At 40.8% G+C, this 24477-nt stretch overlaps 3 protein-coding genes across 3 annotated transcripts in view; 1 reads left to right on the top strand and 2 right to left on the bottom strand.

Moving 5' to 3' along the window:
• si:dkey-103g5.4 (uncharacterized) overlaps positions 1–16836 on the bottom strand; it is a 29392-nt gene extending 12556 nt beyond the window's left edge. Inside the window, exons 1-20 of the mRNA XM_055011877.1 lie at positions 16551–16836; positions 16220–16443; positions 15305–15466; positions 14746–14925; positions 14340–14460; positions 14120–14212; positions 13780–13999; positions 13519–13681; positions 12702–12890; positions 12446–12620; positions 11663–11802; positions 10226–10402; positions 9828–9958; positions 9561–9718; positions 8804–9031; positions 7246–7584; positions 7015–7163; positions 6324–6582; positions 308–478; positions 25–182 (exon numbers count right to left, since the gene is read on the bottom strand). Coding sequence (XP_054867852.1) covers positions 25–182; positions 308–478; positions 6324–6582; positions 7015–7163; positions 7246–7584; positions 8804–9031; positions 9561–9718; positions 9828–9958; positions 10226–10402; positions 11663–11802; positions 12446–12620; positions 12702–12890; positions 13519–13681; positions 13780–13999; positions 14120–14212; positions 14340–14460; positions 14746–14925; positions 15305–15466; positions 16220–16443; positions 16551–16677 — 3564 coding nt within the window. The 5' untranslated portion in view covers positions 16678–16836. The remainder of the gene's footprint in view (positions 1–24; positions 183–307; positions 479–6323; positions 6583–7014; positions 7164–7245; positions 7585–8803; positions 9032–9560; positions 9719–9827; positions 9959–10225; positions 10403–11662; positions 11803–12445; positions 12621–12701; positions 12891–13518; positions 13682–13779; positions 14000–14119; positions 14213–14339; positions 14461–14745; positions 14926–15304; positions 15467–16219; positions 16444–16550) is intronic.
• Positions 16837–19038: 2202 nt separating this feature from the next.
• Positions 19039–20632, top strand: zgc:162608 (uncharacterized protein LOC100037332 homolog). The gene is made up of 3 exons (XM_023264839.3): positions 19039–19250; positions 19326–19419; positions 19533–20632. Exons 1-3 carry the CDS (start codon positions 19163–19165, stop codon positions 20395–20397), a joined length of 1047 nt encoding a protein of 348 aa, XP_023120607.2. The 5' UTR covers positions 19039–19162; the 3' UTR covers positions 20398–20632.
• Positions 20633–20956: 324 nt separating this feature from the next.
• LOC111564960 (zona pellucida-like domain-containing protein 1) lies at positions 20957–24347 on the bottom strand. The gene is made up of 11 exons (XM_023264855.3): positions 24243–24347; positions 23852–23977; positions 23405–23631; positions 23037–23227; positions 22853–22925; positions 22665–22762; positions 22475–22558; positions 22208–22379; positions 21681–21780; positions 21559–21582; positions 20957–21465 (listed from the first exon to the last, which is right to left on the bottom strand). The coding sequence occupies exons 2-11, from the start codon at positions 23943–23945 to the stop codon at positions 21308–21310; spliced, it is 1221 nt and encodes a 406-aa protein (XP_023120623.2). The 5' UTR covers positions 23946–23977; positions 24243–24347; the 3' UTR covers positions 20957–21307.
• Positions 24348–24477: the final 130 nt, after the last annotated feature.

Here is a 24477-nt window from a genome sequence, read left to right as displayed (position 1 = left end):
CCTCTCCCTCAATTACTCCCCCACCTGCATGCTATCGGTTTGATCTACCACCATTAGCCAGTAGGAAGCGGTAACAGGGACAATGATTTTTGTAGACACATCCAGCCTTGCTCCAACCACTGGCGCCAACAGCCCCGTCACTGGATCAACAGTCTGAGATCCATAACGGATCGCCATCAGGCCTGAAAAGTGTAATAGTGGCACAGAAAAGGGCACAGCTGGTATTGCACTGTGTTTAATGGCATTTAAAAGAAATGAGATCAAGCATGCTAGGAGAACATGTGCAATAGCTTGTTTTCCACAGTACCTTTTCCATCTGGGTCCTCCACGGTCCCTGCCAGTGGTACTATATTCCCAGAGACAGGGTCATTCTGACACCCCAGCACTGGTACACTAAGGCCAGATCCCATGGGGTCAGGGTAGTCCATCCCAAGCAAAGCTGGAACATGTATATCTGACCCTGACAGCGGCATCTCTCCTGGTTTAAGCAGCACATGAAAGAGTTCAATCAAATACGACAAATACATGCAAATATAAAAGTATTCCTGCAAATTTTTATGCCGTACAAACAACTTAGAGAGAATTAGGCAGACAAAATTATTCTGACCGCTGTTGAAGAGACAGTTATTACACTCACTTTGCATTATTGTAGTGCCAGATTAATATGCATTATTTATTGCCATTTCCTTTGACTAAAATCAAATAACATTTAGCCAAAGTCATAAAAACAAATAAATAAATACAAATAGAGTGAGTTAAAAGAAACAGGAATGAACCACACATCTGACAAAACATAGTAAGAACCGCAAAAAGTAAAACTACAGAAATCCAATTATCAAGCAGTGTGTGTACGTCCAAAAAAAACCACAGCAGCTGAAATTAGGTACAGTAGTGTTGCAGAGTAGGCCAAATGCAGAGATCATTACAAGCCTGTTATCATTGTGACAAGAAGGCTGGCATGAGTCAGGACTTTAAACAGCAAAAACGAGAATATAGATTCAACACAAGCTCTCTGATATAGTAATCTCATGTAGAACATGGAACAGCAAAAGGCAGATTCTGAATCTGTGGCTTGAGTTTGACGTTTTAATGTATTATTATCACCTGGATGATGCCTGTTATTCTCTAAGCAAAGCCACCATGGTATTTCTTCATACTTTTTGTTTTACTCCATTGATGCAGTAATCTACTATTCACAGTTATAAACATCTTAAATTGATTCTGTCTCACAAGTTAGTGGTTTCTAATCTGACTGCCACATTCTGCTTTCAACCCTTTCTAGTTGCCTGGCTTTTATACAACCAAAACTAGACAGTCAAAGAGCTCTGTACCTTTGTTTACTGAAGAAACACGTTTTCAAGTATTTCCCTGTGGAAGACTGGAACACAAACTATACAAATTAAATCCGGCTGCTTTGTAGCTTGTAGTGTGTAGTGTGTTACAAGCTCGTTCTCTCTGCCTCTTGAGCAAAATATTTCTCCTACTTGATGAGAAGCAACAGACACAGTCCTAGATTCCTTTTGACACTGCAGCCATGGATTAAATTAGAGTTGATTATTGTAACAGCCAACAGCTACAGTTTAAAATACAAATAAAAACATAGTGTCACAGATTAGACTATATAATAATAAACTTGATTTAGCCTGGCTTGATGACATCTACGCTGGGAATACTAAATATATAACACTTGGGTGTTCTCCGAGTCAAACAGGTCACATGCTTGCTTGTTTTGTGGAGGGTTTGCAACAAATAAAGGTCATATGAAAAGAAAAAAGAAATGTCGTCCTCCTTAGGCTCCTTTCCAAATGCCTTTTTAGACTTAAAAAATATGAATAATTTTTATGCCCTAAAACTTTTGTCCTTAGCAGCAGAAGCCACTCAAGGACAACTTTGTGACATCCAGAAGGAGCCTGTTGGGAAAAAAACAATCAAGTGCACCATATTGCCAAAAGTTTTCGCTCACTCATCCAAATAATCAGAATCAGGTGTTCCAATCACTTCCATGACCACAGGTGTATAAAATCAAGCACCTAGGCTGCAGACTGCTTTTACAAACATTTGTGAAAGAATGGGTCGCTCTCAGGAGCTCAGTGAATTCCAGCGTGGAACTGTGATAGGATGCCACCTGTGCAACAAATCCAGTCGTGACATTTCCTCGCTCCTAAATATTCCACAGTCAACTGTCAGCTGTATTATAAGAAAGTGGAAGTGTGTGGGAATGACAGCAGCTCAGTCCCCAAGTGGTAGGCCACGTAAACTGACAGAGTGGGGTCAGTGGATGCTGAGGAGCATAGTGCCAAGAGGTTGCCAACTTTCTGCAGAGTCAATCACTACAGACCTTCAAACTTCATGTGGCCTTCAGATTAGCTCAAGAACAGTGCTTCAGTAGAGTGGTATGGGGTTGTTTCTCAGGAGCTGGGCTTGGCCCCTTAGTTCCAGTGAAAGGAACTCTGAATGCTTCAGCATACCAAGACATTTTGGACAATTCCATGCTCCCAACTTTGTGGGAACAGTTTGGAGCTGGTCCCTTCCTCTTCCAACATGACTGTGCACCAGTGCACAAAGCAAGGTCCATAAAGACATGGATGACAGAGTCTGGTGTGGATGAACTTGACTGGCCTGCACAGAGTCCTGACCTCAACCCCATAGAACACCTTTGGGATGAATTAGAGCAGAGACTGAGAGCCAGGCCTTCTAGTCCAACATCAGTGTGTGACCTCACAAATGCACTTCTGGAAGAATGGTCAAAAATTCCCATAAACACACTCCTAAACCTTGTGGACAGCCTTCCCAGAAGAGCTGAAGCTGTTCTAGCTGCAAAGGGTGGACCGACATCATATTGAACCCTGTGGATTAGGGATGGGATGTCACTTGCGTTCATATGCAAGTCAAGGCAGGTGAGTTAATACTTTTGGCAATATAGTGTATATGTCTATAAAGCCATTTTAACTGTGTTTATATAAACTTTGTCACAGGCTAAAAGGTTCATTCAAATAAGTTAAAAAGGAGCTATCTTAATTATTTAGAGGAGTGAAGGAAACACTAATAAAATCTACTAATGATGCAGCTGAAAGAATGCTTTGATAAAGATGTTCTGTGTGTCGTGATGCTTCTTGGGACACATTGTGACGACTACAATCTTCAAATCTCAAAAAACACGGAAACAAAGCAGGCAGGACTGATACACATGATGTGATGATGCAGCTCATGACAGAAGGCAAGAAGCATGTGATAATCATACTATGGGGGAACCTATTGTGCAAGTTTTAGTTGCTCTCAAGACCAGCTCAGTTTGTTTGTGTAGTGTCCAGTAAACCCACAAGTTGACCAAAGATCACTGACTCTGCTCATTTTCTTTTTCCCAAATGTGGAGAATAATTTAGAATAATTCAGTGAATGCAGTCAACAGAGAAGTTCTCCACCACAAGAGAAAATTGTGTGTCCTGTCCATGCCAGATGACTTGTACGATCCTAAATGGTCTTGACCCGTGATGCCTGTCTGATCTCTTTAAACAGTATAATCCATGTTGTGCTCGCCACTCTCACATCACAAGGCTCCTGTCTGTCCCTGAGTTAAAATGAGCTCAGCAGACTGCAGAGCTCGTTCCTATCACGCTGTTGACATCAGACACTCTACTCCCACCTTAACTTATAGGAAATTGCTTATTCTTTCTTAAATTCCAGCCTGTTACCATTATCTTTATGGCAGTTTGGTCTGACTCTCAGTGAATCCAGAAGGAGCAGTCACAGTTTACTGCAAATGTTCTGAAAACCACCTTTTTCACCTCCTCGTTTGTTCTTTCTGAGTTTCCAAGCTGTGGAACTTCATTTCTCCTTCTTCTACCTCTTTTTCTCCTCCCTGTCCTCCTTATGTTCATGATTCTCTGTATCAAACCATCAGCCATCCTTAGACCTGTCTGTCTCCCCACTGGCTGTCTCTGCCTCATTCCAGATGTTTTAGATCGAGATTTCATCCCTTAGGAGTCTCGGCTTCTCCTTCCATCTCTCTTCTGGCCATCTACATGTGGTTGTCCTTGTCTCTCTCACCCTTCATGTGTTTTCATTTCACTTCTATGTGTAAATGATGTGATTGCCTCTTGTGTGTTGTATGCACATTAGTTTCAGGCCTCTGTTGTGTAGAGGAGGTTGTGTGGCTCAGATCCAGTCTATCTGGCAGTACATGGAAGTTGCTTGACGTTTACAAGCCTGTCTTTGATTTTGTTGCTCTAATGGTTCATACAGTAAAATTAATATGTTGTTTGATTGCGTGCACGCAGTATTTACTATATGCATGTCCATCCTTGAAGAGGGATAACTCCTCGTTTGAACCGGTTTCTTCCACATTTTCCTTTAAAATGTTTTTGAGGAGGAGGTTTTTTATCCCCATTTCATCAAACATGCATATGGGTTGCATCTAAGTTCGCACATGTACTTACATAATGTTGTTATCTGGGTCACATTCTTAATTTTTGTGGAAGATGGTTGCTTGTGACAAATAAAGGTCAAGTAAAAAACCTCTGAGGTAGAAAATGCCATTTCCCTGAGGCTCATGACTCCTTTAAAAAACTAATTTTAAAGGTTAAAAACACACGACTTCATGCCCAAATCTCTTTTGTTCTCAGTACCAGCAGAGACTTTACAGCAGATTTGTGAAAAGATCTTTAAAAAAAAGTAAGTCAAAGATTATATATAAATAAAGTTCTTGTCATTATTATTATTATTGTGCATTTCACTTTTGTGCAATACTATATGAGAAATGTGTAAAGGAGATTTTAAAAAATCAGCAAATACCAGCAGTTTCCCCCTCCTGCTTTTTGGTCTCCACAATGGCAAATCTTAAGGTAACACTTTAAGATTTCACCCACAGCAACAGTTCAGACCCTCATTATGTCTATTATCAGGCCGAGGCACCAGATGTGGCCTCAGAGCCCTCATGAATGGAAAACACTGACCAAATGGCCCCGACACCCAAACTGTGCGTTCAAAGAGCACTGTAGCTCACGCCATCAAAGTAACACCAAAATGTATGGTGTCACAGCCAATAGCAAGCTGAAGAGCTAATTCTGGAGAATGTCCAACCAGACAAGATGCATTTATAGACCCATAACCAGGAGCTGGGTGTGTCTGAGACACTCACACTCATCTACAAACCCACAACTCACACCACTGAGGCACTGCACTAAAGAATTAAAGAAACAATCATTCCATTTCCCTGACCTTCTTTTAATCATCTCCAGTTTGTCTGAGATACTGACCGAAAAGAGCTTTACTTGTGATTTGTTTACTGGCAAAAGTCCTGTATTTAATTAATAAATGTATACATTTATGAAGTTGATTAGAAATTAATTAAAAGTTTAAGGCAGTCTATTGTCATTTTCATCATGTGGCTCCCAGGAGCACAAGTGCATGTAAAATAATGCAATACTGTGCTGTTTGATAGTCCTACAAATTGCCATAAAGTGAAAAGCATGACTTGTTCTTAAGAATTAACAATTGTCCTTCATCAGATGACAACAACACACTTTTCAGATTTTTTCCTTGGTAATAAACATGCAAAATGCTACTTTCTAAATTCTGTCTCCTTGGAAATTTTTATTCTCCACCTTATTACCACCTAAATTACCAACTCCTTTCAGGTGACAGTCCTCCCATCTGTTTTATCTTTCAGTGCAAATATTACTGTAATATTGTGCTTTATTTTGGTAAATTATTTGAAATTGCTCTCTTAACCATCGCTATATTCCTTGTTCCTGTTGTTTTTTTGTCTAAGTGTTTGTATTTGTTTGTGTTGCAGTTGTTATATTGTGAATAAATCCATGTGTACACAAAGTCCAGCTACCTTGGCTGTTATATATTATATATATATTTCTGCTTTCCCCTTAAATTAGGTCTGAAACTCTCTATGACAGGCCTTCAAAAAGAGCTTCACCACAGTTTTATTATGATAATCTTCTGAAACCATATTTGCATATTTCTCTACACCAAGTCACAGACATACAACTCATACTTTTCTTCTCAGCAGTGAGCAGATTTATGGTAGATTGATGACAGGCATAGATTAAAATGAAAAGGTGAAAGGAGAAAGTGCGTTAGCAAGTGCTCTCTCCATTTAGGATAACATTTCTCTATAAATGTTGAAGACGAATAGCTGCAAAGTACAGGGGGAAAAAAGGAGAGCAATTAATTTAGAGCAACAAAGCAAGGAGGAGAATATATCAGCAGAGAGAGGCAGCGCTGGAGGAATGAGAAAAGTCTGAGTTTCTGATGTAGTGTCCCAAAGAGATGACTCAAATCCATTCATCCTCTCACTCTCATTTCCTCACCCAGCGTCCCTCCATCCTGCTGGACACCCACTGCCCAGTCTAGCAGCATTTCCAGCCTGGTCTGCAGCTGCAGATGACAGTGCAGACTCCTGCCCCAGGCCTGCTGGAGCTCTTTAGCTGCAGCAAGAAGATGCTCTTGTCGGCCACTCCCTCTCTCGCTGCCTGGATGGGGCTGCAGATGTTGCAGATTTAGATCTGAACCCCACTCCTCGGTTAGCGGTTTCAGGAGATCCAAAATTTTGAACATCGCTGCCAGAACCTGATAGAGAAAAATGTCACTCTCACTCAAAGAATTCATTTGATCAAACACTGATGGAATTAATCTGTAAATAACTTCTTCATAACATCAAATTTGTATTGACTGATTTCAAATCTTGTCTAGGTATCATACCTTTAGAAATACCTCCCCCTTGTGGTGAGATGATTTTATTAATGGCTGTTTAAATGGTCAAAAATTAACTTTCATTCTTAATTTTTACTGAGAGATTGACCATAAATGCTCAGAAATGGGAATTGGAACATCCACATGACATGACAACTAGGCAGCTCCATATAGTGATGGAAGATTATGTGATACAGTCAAAGGCCCTAATGGACCTTGTGGTGAGAGAAAGTGAATTAAGTGCAGCATCATCTTTTGATAGATCTGTTTTGTTTTCTAAATACTGCCATTAGTAATCTAATCCAGCACCTTGCAGTTCAGTAAAGTTTGGTATCCTCCTGCATTTGGCACCAGCTGTCCAGCCCGGATGCTGGCTCCTCCTATTCTCACCATCCGCCCACTCAGGGGCTCAATGAAGGACTCGGCCAGCAAAACTCCACCTACTGGCAGCACATCTCCTGCACGGCCAAACAGAAAAAGTTTGTCACTAAATTTATAGTTATCCTGACACAGGTTGTACTCTCACAGAGCAGCACTGACCTGTTACTGGATCTAAACTGACCCCAACAGTGAGCACAACATTCCCTGTCCTGGAGTCCAGCATGGGGTAACCGATCTGTATGGGTTGTGGTAAACGGGTGAGGGGGCAAACATGCACCCTCCCCAGCGGGTACACTAGTCCAGTCTGGGGGTGGATGGTTGCTGCCAGAATGGGCACTGGGACCCCTGTGTCTGGGTCTGCCATGGGAGTGCCCAGCTGCAGCCTCTGGCCCGGTTGGAGGCCTCTGAGCCGAGCGCTGGGCAGAGGCCGGTCTGAGTGGCAGGACACTGGGTAAGGAATGAAAGGAAGGAGGGGGCTGTCCCAATTCCTGTTATCACCTGGAATAAAGGATGGCACATAATGGCTTTTTAATGTAGAGGTCTGCCCTTGCAAATTGAAGGTCATTAATCTGAGCAGTGCAATCAGATTTTATGGGCTGTATTACTTCCACACGGCCATAAGTCATCAATCTAAGTGATCTTTAATGCATGAACTTATACTGTATGACAGGTTTGCAGTTGACTTTTATTTTACTGTCTTGCCCTTTTTGTGGCCTTCCAAACTGATATGTCGTCCCTTCACTTGCCTTCCAGTTACCCACAGAAAATGAGCATGAAATTAATGCACTATTCTCAATTTAAGTAGTACCCACAAAGAACTACCACGATTCCTTTTTATTAGATCATCCATTTGGAAAAATAAAAAGATGCAGCACAGTTTGGACAAGTTAGAAGAAATAAAAAGGTCTTCTTGGTGATATTAGTACAATGCAATTAATTTTCTCTGGCGCTTATAGTCCTTAATCTCTAAAAGTTGATGAGAACTCACATTTTCATCACAATACAGTTTTTCCTATGTGTATTTTGCATTAATTTAACAAAGCTGCAGCAAATCCTAGCCTTGTTTGTGTTAATATTGTGTTACAGTTTACATACATCATATGGGGGATAATTAGTTTTAGTTATCCTTTAAGTTACAGGTCAAATAGAATTTAATTGTTTGTTCATTTGACCCTGTAGGACTAGTGTTGGGGGAGGGGGCCTCCCAGATCTTCCTGGACTTATGTTATTGGTGATGTCAGTGTGACATCGCTGAGCTAGACCAAGTGGAAGGTTTTTTACTTTTTTGAATAATGTTTTGTTTCGTTTTTTGGTGAGTTTTTCTTGTATTAAAATGCATCTTTCAGTAGAGACTTCTAATGTTTAGTCTGTACAGTGATGTTTGCAGTTTTGTTTGCATCGAGTTCAAAAGTCAAGTTCTGATGTCTTCAACTAGTAATACTGAAGTAATCTAGGCAAATACATGCATCGGCATGACAAGGACGAGGAAGAATAAGTTCATAGTTCAGTGTTTGTTTATCATCCCATTTATTATCATGTACTATATATTTGGTTGGTTATCCACAAGAATATGTGCAAATAAAAAATGCATAATTAGTAGCAGCTTTTTAAAAGAGGTAGACACATTGCTTTCATGTTTCACTTTTTTCCTGTCTCAAATTAATTATCTTATTTAGCACAGTCATCCTCCACAGCATACAAACACCTTTCATGTTACCTGTGCAAAGGTCAGTGGTGAACACCAACGTAGAGCTGATAGGATCATAGGCCACATTACCAGCAATGGGCATAACCCTGCCGGTCTGTGGGTGAAGGAAGAAATCAGGCGGTACGGCCATGGTGTGGCCGCTGCTCAGCAACATGTGGGTATGAGCATTTGGCCTTATGAGGCCTGTGACTGAATCACAGTGAACAGCTCGAGAGACACGCAGGGACCCATCAGGACCTGAAGTGAAGCAGAACTGTGAGCAATCCCTTAACTGAGAATCATTATGATGGCAAATTAAACTCAGTCACGTTAAATCTAGGTATAAAAAGAACAACAGCCGCTGTCGGTTTAGGTATGCTTACTTATTTAGAATTGCTATAGCTATTCTTAAAATATGTCTGTTAGGTTAAGAAGGGCCAGAAAAATAATAATTTCACCGTACAGTGTAACTTACTATTTTATGTGCGTATGAGAATAAACCTCTTGAATCAGTACGAGAACCTTATCAGAACAGAACATTTTTTTTTTTTTTTATTTTGTGTATAAATATATGTTTCTTAGAATGCAAAAGACATACATCAAATTCAGTACAACAGTTAATGTATTTTTTTACTTTTAAGTGCTTGTAGTTCAGCACACTTTCGGTACTCTTCTCTTTACTTGGGCTATCTTGGTGTTGCGCACCTTTAGCACTAGATGGTGGTGTTTCTGTATGATTCTGGATCATAGTTTTGTATGTGATCTGATACTGGAGTGTTCAACTCACCAAAGATGTGGTCTTTGGTCAGGACAGCTCCAGTGTCAGGGCAGAGCAGCTTAGCCCCCGTGCCTTCACCCAACAGCCCCCAGGCCCCCTGACGATGGCACTCTGCTGACACCAGCTCCCCCATCTCATCCACCAGACGAGTTAGCCTCTGAATCAAACTGAACATGGAGCATTGTTTGATTCTGTTTTGTATGCTGCCTGCTAACTTTTTCTACAGTACTACATAACACTGAATCTAGTTAAAAACTTGACAAATGGAGGCTTTACGTTTGCTGGTGCAGTTCAGAGGATGATTGGTTGTTGTTGTAAAGCTTGGGCAGTAGTCTGGTGCACTCTCTGAGCTGAGATGTGAACACACCGTGGACCCTCTGCTGGGCCTGCTGCTCCCCCCTCAGAACCTGGAGGAAGATGCTCATTACTGGGTTATTTACTAGACGAACAATTGTACTTGTTTGGCCTCTAGAAGTCTCAGTGTTTTGTTGGTGTTGCTGGCTGAAGCAGCAAGATAGTTGTTTCTGTCTATAAAACAAAAATACATCTACTTTTTTCATGTGTCTTTAATTTATCATTGTCTCTAGCAGAAAATGTGAATTTTACAACTAGTTTCTGGAGTTGAATGAAATGGGATATGTACAGATATGAGTGTACTGCAAAATAATATAAACCTGCAGCTGACTGTCAAGAAGAGTCCTTATCTGTGAGGCCAAAGACTTTCGTCGCACCACCTCTCTCTCCAGCTCCCTCCTCAGCCTCTCGTAACCCTCCCCCATCCTCTCCTCAGAGATCAGGCGTGGGTGGAGTAACTGCAGCTTTCCAAGCACTCCCTGGTAAAGCTCCTTTACCTGGTTGCACACAGACAAACATATTGAAAACTAAATAAGTAGCACAAAAAATATATTTTAGTGAAAAGATTGCACATCCAACTTCACCCTAATGTAACTGGCATACATTTAACCTACACTGATATGTTCACGGGATGCAACATGTGCCAGCTCCCTTTACAGTCTTTATCCCCTCAGCTGTCCTGAAGGGTCTAACAACAATCTGCAGCCAGAAATGTATTGGTACAAACAAGAAGAACACAGGACAGACAAAGTAAAAACAGAAAAAAAGCAGCTGCATTCCCGTGCTACACCCAATCTGTTTCAACAGACTTGAAAATTATCAATGAGACATACGAAGAGCTGTCAGAAGCTGGTGAAAGAAAACAGGAAGGAAGATTAAGAAGTCACTGACAAGATTGTATTAGCACTTTTAGGAAAATATGGTTTGAAAAGTAACAATAAATCAACAATATCCAATCTTAGAATCTATGATGAAACGATGCATTTAGCCTATAGCCTCTGGCTGGGTAATGAAAAAATACCATAAAGAAGAATTCAAATTGAAGATAATGCAACTGGCAACAGCAAACTATGCATATGATTTTTTTTCTTTTGTGAATTTTAGATTTAATTTGGTTTTCATTCTGGATTATTTGCCATGAGGTCACTGCTCTGTGTCCTGGCCCACATACGTCGGCTTACCATTTTCACTGTGCACTTTTTCTACAGTTTAGGCAAACAAGAAATAAGTTCTTGATTCGTGAGCTTTAGAAATCAAAAGTAAATTCTGTCACATTTGGATAGAGCAAGGCTGTTTCCAGTTTTTAAGCCAAGAAACTGCTTCTTTTTTTGTGGTTTCATATTTTGTGCACAAGCATTAGATAATAATCTCCTCATCAGGACAGTGAACAAGTATATTTCTGAAATGTTATTCTTCTACTTTAGGAAGATTTAACAAAATTACATTTTTATTTGCTAGTGAAAATGTAAATGACATCTCTAAATTACAGTTACGTGATGTGTGAGGGATGTTTTCTTGTCATGAATTGTTGCCCGAAGCCTCCTACTGCATTAAATTATTCATAAACTATTCACAAAATAACAATGTGGGAGCACATACAGTACCGCATTTTAATTGCAAGAATCCAAATTAGAATACTTATTTTTGTAAACGTTTCTCTGACGGCATCAGTGTGTGTGCGAAGGAGCCAAGAAGGTTTGCGTCAGTCTTTTCACATGCCATGTGTTTCATTTGCATTTAAACTAAACGCTGCAGACCTGGGTGGTGAGCTGTCCCAGCCGTGTGGTGACAGACAGGCTCTGTTTGAGCAGGAGGCTGTAGAAGGTGTTGCTGCTGAAAGCCTCCAGATCCACCTGGTGCTCGTAATCCCAGAACTCCTCCAAGGTGTCCGTACAGACTGCAGTGGAGAGAGTACAATACAATGAGACAGAGACAGTTCATTTTTGGTTTTTGTTTTTGTTGATATACGCACATTGAACGCTTTAACAAATAATTTCATATTTTGCAGGTGTGTAGCAATCATCTCTATATCCTTGGATCTCCTTGGCCTTTTTTGCACAAAGCATTATTGAAATATCTGACAGGACATGACATTTTATATGTTCTTGGTTAAAATATAAATCCTCTAAACACTATCATACAGTCAAAGCATAAATAACACTATGAAGCTGTTTAAATATTAAAATGCACAATCTCGAGACGCTGTCCTTTGAAGCGATTTCCTAAGTCCTGTGACATTTGGACTGTTTTCATTTTGACTGTTAACCAGCGCACGTGATCACAGATGTACAACCGTATCCTTTTCAGCAGTAATTGGCTGGGTGGGAGCACCACCCTGGGGTCACTATCAGTGTTACTTAAAAGCACCAAGGGTCTTTGGTGTGTCAGTGTGTTGATATGTGTTATGTGTGCACAGTGCAAGTGACTTAGTTGACATGGTGCAGATGTTTGAATCCAAGTTATGCAATGTGTTGGCCTTTAGGCTCTTAGTGATAGAGCAGAGTGCTCTTGTGTTTGTGGTTCCTGCTACAATATTCCACCTGGTTGAATGGAGTCTTGTGTCATTCTGGCTTGTTGGTTTCGGTGAGTCTTTCTAAGTGAGATCACCCTTGAACCTTTTGATGAGTAGTCGTCCATTTGGTAGGACAACTGCAACAAGCGATATCGTGCTTTGATTGGCTCCTTCTCTGGCCATCCATATTCACGGAACAGGATCTACACATTGGATAGAAAATGAATGTAAACTACCTCTATTTCACATCCAGTGACAGCATGCGTCTGCGTTTGTGCACTAACCAGCAGTGTAACACATAAACAGAGGATGACCACAGCTCCAAAAAGCAATCCTCCGGTCACCAGCCAATCAGGTCTGAGTAACAAGTTACGTCTTTTACTGATTCCCATCCTGGTCAAGTGCCAAGGAATGGTAGGGAAGAAGGGGCCAGGCTCATAACACTGGCCACCTGCAGGCATCACTCGCACATACTGAAAAAGAACTGAATTAGCAATCAGCGGATTGTAACACATTGATTGATTTAAAGTACAGCAAAATTAGAGAACAGAAAGTGAAATAGTATTTGACAGCATCTTCCCTGTGTGTAAATTCTCATTTATGTAAGAAACTACTTTTTTTTAAAAATTAGATTAGATTAAGGTATTTGTCAAATTTTGCATGAATCATGTAAAAAAAAAAATCCCCATATATTTCTATCATTTAAAATATTGCATTGACAGGTTTATGTCGTGCATTCTGAAAGAGCAAATCAAGGTGTACAGATTTAAAGGTGCATTTAAGGGCCTTCTGAAATGTGTGCATACTATTAGTCCTCCAGAACAATATTTTGATTAGTAGGTTCCTCTAATTACTTTTATTTGCACTTGTGTCTCAGTCGTGGTGAGTAAAACAAAAAAATTCACCAAAAATGTCACGCAAACAAATCCAAAGATGTGAAAAGTTAAAATGGTAAAAAGCAAATGTTGACAAGAAGCTGTCAAAAAATGTAGGGATCAAAACATTAAAAGTGTCTTTGCAACTGTTGAAAGCTGTTCAATGTGTTGGTGATATTTGGTGAGTAATACTGGATGTCCAGTTGTTTAACATTGCTTCATTTACCAAGTGTTTGTGCTGATTGCTGCTCAGACTAAAAACATAAACTCCAGGCTGGCTAAAGATCACCGAAAAGAAGCTGGGAGGAGTCCAAGATAGTGTCAGCTCCTCTTTTAGATGCCTGAACGCACCCCAGGCAAAGTCTCTGTTTGTGTTGTACAAGTTGTCACTGAAAAACATCAAGAATGTGTGTTAAATAAGTCAAAACAATTATTAAAAGCAGAAAAAATGGACATGAAAACGTTATACGACAAGCATCTGGCTTACACATCATACTGAGGGTAGTGATGTGTGTCGACAGTAAACAGTATAGAATCACCCAGATGGAGACATGTTGTTGGGTTCAGAACTCCAGATACACTTGACTTTCTCCCTTCCTCCTTAGTGTCACTCTTATCTCCTCTCCTCTTTCTGGAATCCATTTCTCTGTCTGGTTGACGGATATTTTCAGCATCGTTTGCCTCCCACAAAGAGTCATAATCGTTCTCTGAAAGTCAACGATACCAGAGCTTCGTTATTCCAGCAACTACTACTTCGTTTTCAGGTGAATTTGATCATGCTAGTTTTGCATTTCATGACGAGAAAATAATATTTTGTTAAGACAAACCAGCTGAGATGTGAGAATCCCACTGTGTGGTGTCAGGAAACAGTTGTTGAAGTTCCTTTGGGAGGCCGCTGAGGAGGCCGAGGAAGCCTGCCTCTGCAGTCAGAGAAGAGACAGACAGATGAAGGGAAAGGAAGGCATGAGACAGTCAGGGAGTGAGGAGGAAATGCAGGACAAAAAAGCCAAAGTGTGTCTTTGTGAGTGTGTAATTGTGTGTCTCCACCTGTTGTCTGAACAATGTAGACAGGATGCGAGGAGCTGAGGAGATTGTTGCACTGCAGATTCCCCTGAGAGTCCCACTGTTTAAAAAGCGTCACCAGCACACTGCCAGAGACGCTCCACACCTACAAACACAATGAGAGCGTTTGGCATTAGTAGGTCACTGCAACACAAGGCACACTTAAGCTTTCACTGTTCGGGAAAATAACACAACATTGTATGGATGTATGCATTGTTTGATAAGGCATTGTGGCCTGATTGTTCTATGACAATTTCAATGGAAATATTATACTATATGGGTGTCAAGGTAAGTGAAAAACACCCAATAGAGGTAGGTAGGATGCTGTTTTTCAGCACTATGTTCCTGTTGTGCATGAAAATGTTGCAAATCTTTAACTGCCTTTGTTCACCTGGCTGTCATAACTCCATACCAGCTCCATTTCTCCGTTAGATATGCACTGGAGCTTCAGTTCAGTAGCCGGCCTGCTCCTGCACAGGCCTCCACATGCAGCTCTGCCAGGAGGCTCTCTACAAATACACAATCCCAGTTCCCCATCATAACCCTGGTAGTCCTCTGCAGTTTGGCAAACCTGCAGGAAACATACCAATACACATCTTGGATTAGCCAAATGCTTTATTATTCAACAGTGAAAGCATTGCTAACCAGAGAAACCGGTTAATGGTTAAATATTAGGTGGGCTTAATAGTAGCCTGTACCAGATAAACTATTGTTGGGTTCATGGAAGAAAGGGCAAAGACACCTAGGTTGTACTCATTAGCCTTATCTTTGACTGTGGTTTTTATTTAGTCAGTGTGTTCTGTAAACAGACCACAGTTTAAAACTAAGATTGTCTAACATATCTTTAGAGCGAGTTTCCTGTCTAGTGTCGTTCTTTTAAAGCGATAGATCAGTTCCCTTTGCTCTACTTCTAGTGCGTCTGAGTGTGATACTATTGCACAAGGCCAAACCTGTTGTTTGCAGTGAAGTGACCACTGATATCTGTCAAAACAGTCTCCATATTGTGTGCGGGTTTTTCCATCTCTGCAGATATTGTAAAGTTGTTGCACACACACATCTCCATTGGTGGTGGGTTGGTAGCCGATAGTGCAGTGGCAACGGCCATCACTGGTCTGCAGAAAGACAGTACAGTTCATGCTATGGTCAGTTTGTTACTTAATACTGGTCATTCATTCATTCATTCATTCATTCATTCAGAGACAAACCCAGATGCATTAAGCATTCAACTTTACTACCTATCTGCTCCTCCATCTGGTTTCCTTTCCTAATCTTTCCTTTCTTTTTTTTATAATATAGTAATTCTCACATACACACCTCTGCAACAGAAGAAAAATCTCATTCCCTTTAGTCAGAGTTGATGAGTGGAGACCTCAGCAGCAATTTACACTGCAGCAGGCTCAGGAAACCAGACCCTGCTGTGAGGGAACTTGATCCGGAGCTCTTTTAGCTTGAAGCTGCAGATTGTTTCGCGTAAAGTATCTGAGAGAGAGTGAGGAAGCTTCTCTCATGACTATATTAGTGTGAACACTGTGTCCCTGGATTTTATAGTCACACACACACACACACACACACACACACACACACACACACACACATACACACAAAAAAAAAATCTGCAAGATTAGAGTTCCAGTTTAGTTTGATAGAATAATGGATGAACTTACAGACAATGGAGGAAGTAGGTGACTAGTACAGTAGAAGGCTGTGATGTTGGTATGAAAACAGAGACTGCAAGGTCAGATAAGCACACCAGAAGGAACACATAGGTACTCTGTACACACTATCTGCAGGAACAACTGGGCTGATGCTCTTGTCAGGTGAAAAAAAAACCAAAAACACTTGAATAACAAATATGTGAACATCACCTGAAAAGTCTGTCCCTCTCCTGTGCAGGTGCAGGTGTCTTGGCCTGACAGAGGCTGTTGAGCCATAGGACCACAGGGCAGGGAGGCATACAAGCCCTGTCTGGGGCAATAGTGATGAGGAGGGCACTTTAGACAAAAGTCTAAGGACACAGCTCCAGCAGTTGGCCCATAGGTTCCCTTAGGACAGGGGACTGGAGTGAGGCTTCCCAATGGGCAGTAGAAACCTGACATGCAGTGTGTTATAGATATGTCTGTAAGAATTTATGTTCTTTTTTCCTTTGTTGATGCCATATTAATAATAGCAATGCAAAACCCCAGCATGCAGTCATACCTGGCTGGCAGGGCAGCCTCTCCTGCTGGTGTTGACTGGAGATGTTTCCTTGAGCCACAATTAGCCGCACAGAAGCAAATATCCAGCACAGACACCTGAACCACACGCACATGCAGGTCGGTAGCATTGTTAATATGTCAGGTGAACTAGAAACCTAGCTCTATTCCAGACTCAGGGGGAAAAAATGTCCTTCAGCCATGATCCTTGTTTTGACCATGACCAAGAAAGTCATTGTTGAGATTCTGTAAAACTCTCCTTTCTGCTGTTCTGTAGACTTGACCTGATCTGTCTGTTGCTTCTCAGAGCTGCAAGCTACATAGTGGGCTAGTTAGTCTGCATAACTTTCAGTGGCTCACTGAATGATTTATGAGGCCAGTAAGGTAAGGTGACAGTGACAGTGGTGTAACTGGTTACTGGTGAAAAGCAGCAAGAAAAAAACAGCTGCCTGGAACCTGCCAGATCACCTTACTGCATTTGTTCTTCTCAATCCTACCATGATACTGATTAATGATTTGGCTTTTAACGTGCATCAACGCAGCTTTGCTTTAATGGAGTCTATTGAAGACTACGTACGTCACAGCAGCTGTTGGCTTCATTTTCATATTCACTTGTCAAGCTCAGACGTCTGCTCAGATATAATACCTTGTATTTTGCAAGCCAGCTGCTGATTCAGCTTCAACTGTAGAAGAACCAATATGACAAACATATTGAGTGTTATCATTCTTCATTTGTGCTTTCTCGTTCACAGTGGCTTGCAGTTGAGTGGAATGTGAAATAGAGCTGAGGTCAAGGTCTCTGTGGTCCACGACTGACAGGTCATTTGCATCAGTAAGTGTCACTGTTATTTCTGAGCTGATTTTAGTACAAAGGCAATACAGCTCACAAAAATAATTTACATATGCATCAGTTTCTTTTGGAAGCCAACATCTTGTATAAACACTGACACCATCGACACTTTGCTTTCTTTTATGGAACCTTTATTAGGTTGTTTCTCTAATGCTGATCTCTGTTGACTTTAACCATAGTAAGATTGTTTCCTTTTGCTCTATATTAAAGAAAAACTGGTCCGGGTCCAGCTTATTGTGATATGAAGTGTAGTGAGTTGGCCTGTCATTTCAACACAAGAGTTATGCAATGAGTTGTGCAACGTGACATTTTCTACAATTATAAATTCCTGCTTATTTGTGTTATCATGTCACCACAGCGTCATCAAGGCCTTCTATGAGCACATACAGTATTTCCACACGTCTGTTCAAGAGTCAACTCATGAGAGCAGACAACAGTCAACAGAGTTGTTTTTATGCACAGTAACCAAAGTCTTACTCCACACTGTTATTGTATTGAAATAAATGGTGGACTTTGGATAACTGGAATAACCTACATCTTTCATCAGGGCAGCCATGGACTATGATCCTATGATGACAACATCTAACTTATCTAACTGCAGGATTCAACTTTCACCCACATATTCGTGTCACGAGTGGAAAAACCCTCCACACTGTATTTGCAAATGCAAAGCAGAATAATTTGTTCAGAAACAGGATGTGAAATATAGGAAATATGACTTTGTATCTACTGTAATATAAAACAGTAAATTACAAAAACATGTTGTACGCCAATTTCTAAATATGCCTTTTATGTTGACTTCTGTTACTCCTTGTTTTGCAAAAAGAACACAATTTCGTATAATCAGCAGTGTTTTCTTGTGCTGTTTCAAGATGATCTGTCCTAACTAGCAGGACAAACAATGTGTAAACTGTGCATTGTCAAGCATCCAAAACAAGCCGTGATGATCAAAGCGCTGGTCCAGAACTCTCCATCCTGAATTCTTTAGTTGAAAACACACAAAAGATAAAAACCCTCTTCAAATAATGCATAATACTTGAAAAGCCACAACCTGCGCCGTGGATCAAACAAGTGAGCTCACTGTAAATATTCATATCTTTCTGGTTGCTTGTATAAAGGGCTTTTGACGTAAAAAGCCAGTAATTCAGCCAGATTTCTTATCTGGCTGTGGGCATACAAATGTGAACTTGGTGAACCGTTTGTGGTCGGTCCAATTAACTTTTACCTCATTTTCATTTTTTGTGACGTTTAACAGTGCAAATGCATCACTGACAGTAAATCTATCTTCATACAGTATTTTGATCTTGTTTGGTTTGTTAACCTACTTCTCCTTATGAGTGTGACATTGTTAAACCAATGCGGCAAGAATAAAGTTCTAATGGCTGAACAGTAGGCGGTGTGTGTGTGTGTGTGTGTGTGTGTGTGTGTGTGTGGGTGTGTGTGTGTGTGTGTGTGTGTGTGTGTGTGTGTGTGTGTGTGTGTGTGTGTGTGTGTGTGTGTGTGTGTGTTCCAACGTCAGTGTGACCCTCCACGTGTTGACTGTTGACACAGGCAGAGTTTGGGCTGCCGCTCTGATAACAAGACACTTTATAAGTCAGGTGAGAGGAGAAGTCGCTCTGCAGACCCATGATCCTCAGGTAAAGGCCGGTCACTCTGTTACAAACTGATCTTCTCTTCTGAGGAGGGATTTTGTGAAAAGAGAGTTATAGTTATTTTATTTTAATGTTCGCATTTCAATTATTTGTTGGTCCAAGGGTGAAATTTTTATGTGTTTCTCTCCTCTGTCCCTCCACAGAAAGATAAAAATGCATCTACGAGTCGTGATCTTCGCCCTGTCATTCTTGACAACTCTAGGTATTCACTTTTCTTTAAATGGCTTTTTTGCTGTATATTCTTCCATTTCTTCATATATTCTTCCTTGTTCCATAGCATATCCACTACACAGTGACACCAGGGAGGCAACCTGGCCAGACCCAAAGGCCAACCAGGCTCATGACAAGGCAGACATCACAAAATATGTGGAGTAGGTTGACTTAACTAAGGACTATAAATTTAGGATCTGACATAAATTTGTACACATAAACTTGACAACAGGTGACATTTTATAATGGAGTGTTTCCCTCTTTCTTTGTTCAGTAAGATCTACAAGAGCAACATAGACAGCAGCAGCCTTTACAGCCAAGAAAATGATGACAACCAAAACCTTATGGCAGAAGAGATGCAACGCAAACTCAACATGGAGTCAGAGCGTCTGCGCATCCGTCTGCGCCAAGAGCTGGCCGAACTGCGAGAGAAGTTGTCTCCATCTCCAGCACATCTCAGCTCCACCTTGGCCAGCATGAGGGAGCGCTTGACTCCCCTCACCCAGCAGCTCCAGAGCTCTCTCAGCAGCAACACCCAAGATCTGTGCAGCCAGCTGAGTCTCTACCTGCAGGGCCTGGAGGCGGCCGAGACTCAGGTAGATGCCAGTCCGGCTCTCTATCAGGAAGCCTTCCACTGGATGAGCCAAACCCTGGAACATAGCAGATTTAAAGTGTCTAATATCATCAGCGACTTCCATTCTACAGCCAGTACAGCGATGGAACATCTGAAAGAGATCAGTGCTGGTGAGGAGGAGGAGGAGGCAGCCAAGTCAAAGGTCTGGCAGGAAATGAACTCCAGGCTCAGACAAGAAGTGAGTTCACTGAGGGAGGAGGCACAGAGCAGGGCGGGGGTTCTCAAAGCACAGCTCGCTGCTATGCAAGAATCTGCACAACCTCGTAGGACTGAGGTGGCAGGCAGCGTGGAGCAGTTCTGCCAAAATGCCGCCCTGCACAATCAAATGCTTCCGGCTCGGATGGAAAAGCTGTTTACGGGGCTGGAAGAGGAGCTGGAGATCCACAGAACCTCCAGTCTACCTCTGGCTTCTTCCACATCTTTACAGGAAGGTGGATCTTTGCAGGAGGACTTCTCTGTTAAACTCTCCGCTCTGATCCAGGACATTCTGCACTCAGTGCAGTGACAAAAAAGTTCATTAGTGTTATGTTCCCATTAAATGATTTACTGGACCAGTATTCTTGTGAATGTGGCTTGTTGTTTGCCATCTCGCCAGCCCAGTAAGTAGCTTGTAAATATTTATAAATGTATGATTCTGATTGATATGTTTCTTTCATTCTGTATGTGATTGAGTGAGTAACTGTCAGTGTGTATTTACTGTGCCATGTAAAAAGAGGAGTAAAGTTGTTGCTAATACAGTACCAATCACTTGTTGCTATTTTACTTTAATTATGTCATATCATCCAAAGAGTTTTGCTTTAAACATGCAAGGAGAGATCAAAGATTGTTCTTGGGGTTGTCAGAAGCATTAGGATGTATTTCTGAATCTATTAATGTATTAAAGTAAACTCACTGTAGGGAGCTGCATATAGTGGCCTTTCCATAGGGAAAGACATAGGAAAAATGATCAATGAAAACGTTTGTTTGAAAATCACAGGAAAAGAGTAAAAATATGTCTTCTAAACCTTCTTGAGCAGTGTAAACTGGGAAATAAATAAATAAAAATGTAAAGAATACACCCCATATTCAAATTTTCACAACAGTGGTTTAATTAAAATTTTGTACAAAATATTTATAACATTGTAGAAAAAAGCATATAGCAGGCAGATTCACAAGTATCATCAAAGCAAAGTTGCACTTCCATAAAATACAAAAATGGCTCTATTCTTTAATTGCTTACATAGTTAGTATTTCATTCTCTGAGATCAGGTTTGGCTGTTACTTCATATCCGACTTCTAAATGCAATAAGCATAGACAGAAAAAGTTACACAAAGTTTTGACGAGAACATTTTGTCATTACAGAAAAACCTTGACATCACCACCTTATCATTTCATGTTACATATATACCTGCAGTTACATTTTGTAGTTGGTCTGTCAGTCAAAAGCACGAGATAATCCTCCCACCCAATAAAACTTCTTCAGGACAAACCAGCCACCAAGAACCAGCAAAACAGCAGCGGCTGATCCAAACACCACACCGACCACCAGTCCTGTCACGTCATGGTCATCCGACTCTGCTTCCATGTCATTACCTGAAACATACAAGGAGAGATCAAAGATTGTTCTTGGGGTTGTCAAAAGCATTAAGATTGTCTGAATCAATTAATGTATTAAAGTAAACTCACTGTAGGGAGCTGCAAATGGTGTGCCTTTACATAGGGAAAGATAGGAAAAATTAGCAGTGAAAAAGTTTATCAGTGTCTTGTTTGGAAATCACAGGAAAAGAGTAAAAATATGTCTTTTAAACCTTCTTGAGCAGTGTAAAGAGGTCCAACTGAGACGGTGGCTGAGTCACCGCTTTTTTCTCCAAAGGGAGTCAATGATCTTCTTCTTCTAGAAGAACAAGCCTGAAAAACATCCATTTGGCTTCAGTTTATGTCATATAATGTAAAAATGTACATATAAACCTATTAAGACCTGGTGCAACTTATCTGCGTGTGTTTAGAGGTCACTTTAGGTTTTAATAGGTTAGGTTTAAGACATAATGTATGATTCATTCATTTTATCTTACAATATAACCAAATAAAAAATCACAGATTGCACAAATTTGTCCTGGAGGATCTGGAGGTTTCCAGTTATACACCACAATATCACCAGATTCATGAATGAATCTTTGTAGCAGCTACTGTCAGTTATCTAACAAGCTGATAGTATTACAAAAAGTTATATAAAAGCTGTATCTTTGCCCTGGATATACTACCAGTGGGTACTTTTGAAAGTTGCTATTTGATGTCTTGAAAGCTAGAGTCATTTGTTCTTGGCTTCTCAACTTACAGACAGCAGCTCTGCACATTTGCTGGGCTCACAGAGTCTCATTATGCAGTGCAGATAGATGCTGGACTTTGCCTTGTCTCGGTGCTCAACAAAGCGGAAGGCCTCAAAGTTAAACCGGGCAACCTTGGAAAGTCCGTTACTTGTCACAGTCGTTCTGCCATCTACCACACAGCTAGTGGAGAGCATGATTGCATAGTGAATATTATTAAATAGTAACATGAAAGCAATCATTTTATCCCCCGTGTATGAGGAAGAATGCTTTCTTACCCAGTGAAGAAGTTGTGATTCTCACGCTGTGACATGTTGTAAGGACTGGGAGTCCCAAAGCAGTGATCCAGCAGTATATTGAAGCTGAAAGTGGGACAGAAAGTTACAGTTTGCCACAAAAATACACTGTGATCACTATTATTTTGATATTGCTTTAAAACATCCACTCATCCTAATAGGATTCACTTACTTTCCTGTGAGGTTAATGGCCTTGACCTCCACATAGATCCTGGTTCGTAGCTCAAGTCCAGCTGAAGGTACGAGTAATGGATAGCCATAATCAGAGTCCTGGGGAAACAAAACATCAGAGTAAAGGTAGACAAGATCAAAAAATAATGTGATTGATTAAATGTGATTTGAATGTGAAGTTATACCTACGTTAAAAACACTCATTTTCAGTGTATCAATGAAAGATCCATTATTTTCACTGGTCGCTACCGACACTGAAGAGCTAAAGATCATATGAAAGATGCAAAAAAGAGAGAAGTAAAAAAATCATCATATTTCTGTTTAAAATGAAAAATGGCGTTTTTGCACAAAATAAGTATTCCTAATGACTCACGCTACAATCTGGGTGTTGTTGAGCAGGTATTCCAGTGGGTAGCGGCACGAGAAGTGATAATAGAGATCTGTGGCATAGCTGATCACCCCCTCGTCAGATCTGGGTGTGTCGATGTATCCTGTGATGATAACCGACTGGATACTGGAGAAGCTGCTGAAGGGGCCTGTGGGATCCGGGGCTTCATCCACGATCTGAGCAAGAAAGCAAGAGACACAATCATCACCTGAGGATCTTAAATGTTACCAAACAATTCCACATAAAGCACTAAACATCTGACATCAAAATGCAGCTCTAGATTCCATATATTTGTCTCTATTTGTATCAATAATTCAATATCATCCATCATATTCTAACAGACGTCTCCTGACCTGCAGAGACTGGCGACAGGGATTATCCTGACTGTGGTTAACAGGAAGCTGGTAACGGATGATTGGAGGATTCACACTGGTGTCGATGGAGCCCTGGCAGTCTGAATTATCGTGGTTCCCATTCAGTGCCAGTTCTGTGGCGTTGAAACCTGCCCACTGAGCCGTGCAGTAGTTGATCTCCAGGGTAATAATGCTGGTGCCACAGTCAACTATCATGTCTGAGTCATCTAAGAAAGAGAGAAAGTTAATTAAAGACAGAAAATTTAACTGTTGTGTAGGTTTGTCCTTTAATATTTGTTCATTTGAATCCAGAGGCAGTTGCTGCTCCTTAAAGCTTACATGTAGCACAAACAAACGTCACATTTGTCAGAACATACAGCTTTTCCTGCTTCACAAATTTCATTGTTTGGTTAAAAAGAAAAAAAAAAAGAAAAGTGGCTAACCTACCGGGGGTCCTCTCATACTGAGATGAACAGTTGTAGACACTCAGAGCAGGTTGCAGGAGCACAGCCAGCAGAGGGAGACAAACGCAAAGATTCATGCTTTCTGGAGGAGGTTCTGTAGGTTTGGCTCCTATAATACATAGGAGAACACAAAATAACTGTAGCAACATTTTAATCCTCTGCAAACTGAGTCTGAACAAAATCAGTGCAAAAATATTGACTGTTTAGACTACCATGAACTGGCAAAAATTAAGTTGCAATTTTTGTCTTGTCATGCACTGTAAAAATTACAATATTTAATTTATGTCCCCTCATTCACAAGATAGAAAATATATCAAAACCATGCAGTTTTAAAATATAACATATTTTGATTAAAGGCCTGTGGAGGCTCTTACCTTGCTGGTACCTGGGCAGCTGTATGTCACAGAATAGTCGAGCAATATGGCTTTTATAGTGGTCAGGACACCTAAAACCATGGTGCTGGGACTCTAAAGACCTCCCCTATACTAATTATAGAATCCTGTGCACACACACACATATATGCACAAAGATACCCACACTTTCTTCATGTTTATACCGTGACTTCTCATTTAGACGGCAGCCGCTCCTGGCAGGGTTTACAGTCAGATC

The sequence above is a fragment of the Amphiprion ocellaris genome, chromosome 7, assembly GCF_022539595.1.
Source record: "Amphiprion ocellaris isolate individual 3 ecotype Okinawa chromosome 7, ASM2253959v1, whole genome shotgun sequence".
Taxonomy (NCBI): domain Eukaryota; kingdom Metazoa; phylum Chordata; class Actinopteri; family Pomacentridae; genus Amphiprion; species Amphiprion ocellaris.
The sequence above is the reverse complement of the archived record's forward strand: the minus strand, read 5'-3'. Positions and strand labels throughout refer to the sequence as shown.